Source organism: Rutidosis leptorrhynchoides, chromosome 4 (genome assembly GCF_046630445.1).
Source record: "Rutidosis leptorrhynchoides isolate AG116_Rl617_1_P2 chromosome 4, CSIRO_AGI_Rlap_v1, whole genome shotgun sequence".
Taxonomy (NCBI): Eukaryota; Viridiplantae; Streptophyta; class Magnoliopsida; order Asterales; family Asteraceae; genus Rutidosis; species Rutidosis leptorrhynchoides.
In genome coordinates, this window is record NC_092336.1 from 283,310,001 (window position 1) to 283,316,270 (window position 6,270).

Genomic DNA, 6,270 nt, shown 5'->3' on the forward strand with positions numbered 1-6,270 from the left:
ATAGCCGCACTCTATGCGCCTATACCATCTGATTTGAGTTTCGTATACTTGCATAAGGGTCCAGTATATTCTAGAAGAATGTACGGTATAATTAATTCGGATTCTTTTCCTTAAATAACGAAAGTTAGTTAGGATGAGATCGCATTTAATTAGGGAAGAGATTCTATCGAAACCCTAAATCGTGAGCCTATAAATATATAGCTCATAAACCCTAAAAACATATTCGGTTACTCATACGTAATGAAAATCATACACATCATCATCGTACGAACAAGCTTCATACGATCTAAAACGTAAAGACTTTCAGGTATGTCTCAAACTATAAAACCTTCATATCTTTGGGCCACTCAACCCCGTCTGCTGGGTTGTTGGCGGACTCTCAAATCAGCCACCCTGTCAGAATCGAAATGATACCGATGTGGGTTATCTACGATTAAGCGTCGGAGGTTCGAATATTGTTAGTCCTTAAACCCTATCATGCACTCAAGTGTAGGTTCACCTTGACCTCGTGAAAATATGGTTGATCATTTGGCACCATCCGTGAGACCGGTTATATGAAACAAATAAGATTGGAATTTATGTTGTGTATAATTTATTGTATGTATCTTCTTTCCGTAAAACTTTTTTGTTTAATTAATTGGTCATTTTCAGGTTTTCATAATTGTCAGCAAAAATGGGTGGAGGAAGTAAGAATGCCAAAAATCAAGGCCATCGGATTCTCCAGTAAGTCCAGGGTTTCAAACACCTACAGCGACTGTTATGAATACACCACTGAAGCCACCTGCACTAGTTAAAGGCACATCAAAGCCTCCATCGACATCAAACATCAAAACAGGATCAGTTGCATCAGAAACAATCCTAAAAGAACCATCTAAGAATTGGTGGCACTCTCCTGATGGAAGCGTATTAGAAATAGGAACTAGCTTCAAACCATTCGAGGATCTGCCTCTAAAAAATCTGAGCTTCGGTTCTCCAAGCGAAATCAATCCACCAGGTTTCAAAGTTGAAACCATCTGTGTGGGCACCATAGAAATCATCACCTCGGTTGAACCTGAAACTCCTATTAAAAGGGTTACTAAAGAGAATGCTCAGGAAAGAATTAGGAAGATGGGTCTGTGAAATCCAGATGGTTCATATATTATGCTGACACCCCAACGAGGGTCAACGACATATGCGTCTTCATAACCAATCCCTAATGTTGCAAGCAACGAATATAGCGGGACGCAATATGTCTCGACTCAGTTAAACAGCTTTATATCTTACTTGCAGCAAGTCGCACCACCACATTTGGCACCAGCTTTCAATGAACCAGCGCGAGTACAAGAATTTATGAGCAATTGGTTCGCAGTGATGCAGGGACAACAATCTAAGCAAAGTCTTGAGCTAGCTCCTACAACGGAAAAGTTTGTGCACATATTTCAAATCACCCCTTCATAGTAGCGCCTGTGTTACCTTTAACATTGGGAAGTTACGATGGATTGTATAGATAAGGACAAACATTTATCCTTATGGCAGCGGTTACGCCGAAGAGTGGTAGATACTTTCGCTGAAGCTATAAAAGAAACGCATGATTATATGCGTCCACAAGAAGACATAAAGTAAAATTGCGGAAATACCTCTTCAAGCATGGATATTGATGACGATTATTATCGAGTGTAAGGAAGAGGATCAGAATATGGCAAGCGTTATGGTGGTAGTGGGCCATCTCGAAGCAGTAATTACAATGGTGATAAATATCGCAAGTTTAATAACAACAAAGGGGAGGAAGTCAAAGGTTTAAAAACAACCATGCTGATAATGTTGCATTGATAAAAGACCTCACGAAAATACCAAAATAAATATTAGCTACAGAGGCAGTATGTAAAAGCTTCGATCCCTAAATACCTTTGTCAAAACATGGGAATATAGATAAAAGAAAATTTTGCGACTTTCATAATGATTATGGACATGAAACCAATGAATGTTGGCATCTAATCAAAAAGGTAGTTGCTGAACTTAAAAGAGGAAGATTGCAACACTTGAATAAATGTGGAAAAACATCAAGTGAGAAGCCAAAAAGAGAAAAAGAGTATCCATGGCAAAGAAAGAATGATGAAAAGCAAATAGATAAAACCATTAGCATGGTGACCAGCGGACGAGCAAATCTGAGACGCAAATTAGAATTGTCAGAGGAATGGGAAAACACTCCCATCCTATTCCCGACCATAGTGCAAGAACCCTCGGATGCACCTATCACAATTAAAGGGCGCGTTAAAAGCTGTGGGTACATCATAAAGCGATTGCACGTAGAAACTGGTTGCGGTGTTGATATAATATATGAACATTGTTTCTGGTTGCTGCCTGGAGCAGTACGAGCCAAGCTGATAGCTCCTAACACCGCATTATCAGGGTTTTCCGGAGAGTCCGCATGGCCAATAGGGATCATCGAGTTGGAATTAGAGTTGGTAGATGATGATGATGATAATAAGGTGTTAATAAGAAGTACAACAGTAGAATTTGCTGTAGTAAGGTCTTACTCGAAATATAATCCGCTTTTAGGACGCACAACTTTGCAAAAGTTGGCAACTATTCCTTCCACAGTGCATGGTCTTATATAGTTCCCAATTCCATTAGGAATAGCGACGATAAGGTCGGAAAAACAAGATGAAAGTGTTGAGGCTGTAGAATAAGCCGAAAAACAGCCAAGTGAAGAAGAACAGCTCCGAAGCTGCATGATTATCGCAAACCCGCGATATCCAGAGCAAAAAATTAAAATCGGCGGAGGATTGTCTGATGAAACAAAGTTTAAGCTTCGTAACATATTAGCCTCCAATACAGATGTCTTTGCATGGAAAGAAGCAGACATGACCGGTGTACCAAGAGATATAGCTGAGCATAAACTTAATGCAAACCCAAGTCTAACGCCGGTACGTTAAAAGAAACGCGGTATGGCACCGGAAAGAAGTGAATGGTTGAAGGCAGAAGTTGACAAGTTGGTCAAAGCAAATATATTACGAGAAGTGAGGTACCAGACGTGGGTGGCAAACCCGGTACTGGTGAAAAAGCCTGATGGGTCTTGGCGCATGTGTGTCGACTTCACAGATATCAATAAAGCCTGCCCCAAAGATAATTATCCTCTACCATAAATAGACTGGAAAGTTGAGTCGCTAGCCAGCTTCTGGTATAAATGATTTCTGGATGCGTACAAAGGATACCATCAGATACAGATGGCAGCAGATGATGAGGATAAAACTACCTTTCACACAAGTCAGGGTATATATTGTTATACCAAGATGCCGTTTGGTTTAAAGAATGCTAGAGCAACATACCAATGAGTAATAGATGAGGCTTTTAAAAGTAAAATTGTCAGAAATTTAGAAGCATATGTCGATGATTTGGTGATAAAAAGCACAACTGAACAAGGTTTGTTGGAAGATATATTAGAAACGTTTGCATCGTTGAGAAAGATAAGCATGAAGCTCAACCCATCGAAGTGTAGTTTTGGAGAAGAGGAAGGAAAGTTTCTTGGTCATATAATCACTGAGCGCGGGATACGCGTAAATTCAAAGAAATTAGAGGCCATCAAAAATATGCCGTCACCCAGAAATAAAAAAGAGGTGCAAAGTTTAACGGGTAAATTGGCCGCGTTGACCAGATTCTTGTCAAAATCCGCAGAGCGATCGCTCCCCTTTTTCGGGACATTAAAAAACTGCTTAAAGAAGACGGATTTTAAGTGGACAGAGGAAGCAGAAGTGGCGTTTCAAGAAATGAAAAAGTTGTTAAAGGAGTTGCCGACGATGACTGCGCCAATTGCGGCAGAGACGTTGATACTTTACTTAGCAGCATCAAAAGAAGCGATAAGTTCAGTATTGATAGTGAACAGGGGGCAGGTACAAATGCCTGTATATTTTGTTAGTAAAGCTCTAACATGAAGCGAATTAAATTACCCTGCAATCGAAAAACTAGTTTATGCGCTCGTGCATACGGCTAGACGCTTAAGGAGATATTTCCAAGCGCATCCAATAATGGTCCTAACAGACCAACCAATAAAGTAGGTGCTATACAAACCAGAAAATTCTGGTCGCATAGCCAAATGGGCTATTAAATTAGGTGAGAATGAGATAAGCTTCTCACCAAGAAGTGCGGTAAAAGGGCAAGTCCTAGCAGATTATCTGGCTGAAACAGTTGGGGATATCGAAACCTCGCATGAATCAAAAGAAATACAACCTCCGCCCGAACAACTGTGGGAAATACACACAGATGAGGCTTGTGGTCCGGAAAGCGCAGGGCGGGAATAGTCCTGAAAAGTACAGAAGGAGAAGAATATACCTTTGCGCTGCGTTTTAGCTTCCCTGTAACTAATAATGAAGCTGAATATGAAGCATTGTTATCTGGTATGCGAGTAGCAAAATACTTGGAAGTAAAAGAGCTGTCAGTATATGTTGATTCACAGCTAGTTGCAAATAAATTCAACGATATATTCGAAGCACATGATGAATCAATGCCAAAGTATCTGAAACTTGTCCAAGAACTTGCGGTAGACTTCGATTTATTCCAGATAACGCAGGTTTCAAGTACATTGAATAAAAAGGCGGATGTGCTCAGTAAGCTAGCTGCCTTAACATTCAGCCATTTTAAGAAAGAAATTTGGGTCGAGGAAGTAAAAGTTAAATCCATTGATACAGAAGGTGTATCCGCCGCAGTCGAAGAAGATGAGCCAAATTGGATGACACCGATAGTGGAATTTTTGAACACTAGTACATTGCCGATAGATTCAACAAAGGCAAGAAAGATTAAAATGAAAGAACCGATGTATTTGCTAAACAAAGGCATTCTATACAGAAAGTCTTTTTTGGGTCCTCATTTGCGGTGTCTTAATCCAACTCAATCAGAGCCAATTATACGAGAAGTGCACGAAAGAATGTGAAATTTGCACTCAGGGCGCAAAACAGTTACGTCCAAAATAATGCAGCTTGGATAATATTGGCCATCAATGTACAGAGATGCCGCGGAGGTAATACGCAAATGTCAGTCATATCAGCTGCACGCACCGGTAAGCAAGGCTCCGCGACATCCAATGATACCAGTCGCGTCTCCATGGCCATTCTGTAAATGGGCAATTGGTATAGTAGGTAAATTCCCCGCAGGACCAGGAGGGGTAAAGTTTTTGGTCGTAGCCATTGATTATTTTACAAAATGGGTAGAAGCCAAACCGCTGAAAACAATTTCAGGCAGGCAAATCTGAAATTTTGTATGGAAAAATATCGTCTGTCAGTTTGGAATACCAAATGAAATAGTGAGTGACAATGGTACACAATTCGAAGGTAACCCATTTAGAGATTGGTGTCAAGAGCTAAATATAAAACAAACCTTCAGATCAGTTGCACACCCCAGGCAAACGGCCAGTGTGAGGTAACAAATCGAGATATCGTGTTAGATATCAAAGCAAGACTTGGGTTGTGCCAAAGGGGTTGGATAGATGAACTACCAAATGTGTTGTGGGCACATTGCACGACCCCAAAAAGCACGACTAATGAAACACCTTTCAGTTTGGTGTACGGGTCCGAGGCTGTAATACCCGCGGAGATAAATGTACCAACAATGCGCATAGCTTCCTTCGATGAAAGTAGCAATAGTGAGGAACTGCGTGAAAATCTAAATTTGGTTAAAGAGCGTAGAGAAATGGCGGCCATAAAAGAAGCAATCAACTTGCAAAGAATCGCAAGCTACTATAACAAGCGCATACAACCATTATCTTTCCAATTGGATGATTTGGTATGGAGAAAAAATGAAGCAAGCAGAGCGGAGGATACGGGTAAACTTGGACCTAAATGGGAAGGACCATACAAGGTTATTGGTGTAAGCGATACAGGGGCGTATCGTTTAGCAAGTTTAGAAGAAAAAGCAATAAAACGCACCTGGCCGGCACAAACACTCAAATGGTGCTACATATGAAAAACAACAGAGGGATTGATCACCCCAAAACAACTGTTTAAAGTTTCTATTATGTAAATTTTTATTTTCCATTGTAAACATGACAACTAAGTGTTGGTCAAATAATATGTTGAAATAAATTAAATCATGCAATTTAAGCCAATAACTTGTATATTTTAACATTTGTTGATTACATGCCCCTTAAGCCACACAGGGACACACTTCGAGCCTCAAGTGGCATAGTTTAGTTTGGTTACTAATACTATTTTTGATGGTGACAGTAGTAAAACATTGGATTGCTCAAACTCTTGTACACCGCGTAAGATGGAGACTTGCATAGTCTAGACTATAAAATAC

General features: G+C 40.2%; 1 protein-coding gene across 1 annotated transcript; it reads left to right on the plus strand.

Moving 5' to 3' along the window:
* Positions 1-5,004: 5,004 nt before the first annotated feature.
* On the plus strand, positions 5,005-5,934 carry LOC139841653 (uncharacterized). The gene is made up of 3 exons (XM_071831861.1): positions 5,005-5,032; positions 5,127-5,214; positions 5,361-5,934. The coding sequence occupies exons 1-3, from the start codon at positions 5,005-5,007 to the stop codon at positions 5,932-5,934; spliced, it is 690 nt and encodes a 229-aa protein (XP_071687962.1).
* Positions 5,935-6,270: the final 336 nt, after the last annotated feature.

Bases quoted from the DNA above. Each gene is read 5' to 3' on its own strand.
- LOC139841653 (XM_071831861.1), top strand. From the start codon at position 5,005: ATGTCAGTCATATCAGCTGCACGCACCG. The intron at 5,033-5,126 runs GTAAGCAAGGCT...AATTCCCCGCAG, and splicing joins CATATCAGCTGCACGCACCG to GACCAGGAGGGGTAAAGTTT. The intron at 5,215-5,360 runs GCAAATCTGAAA...CCTTCAGATCAG, and splicing joins CTGAAAACAATTTCAGGCAG to TTGCACACCCCAGGCAAACG.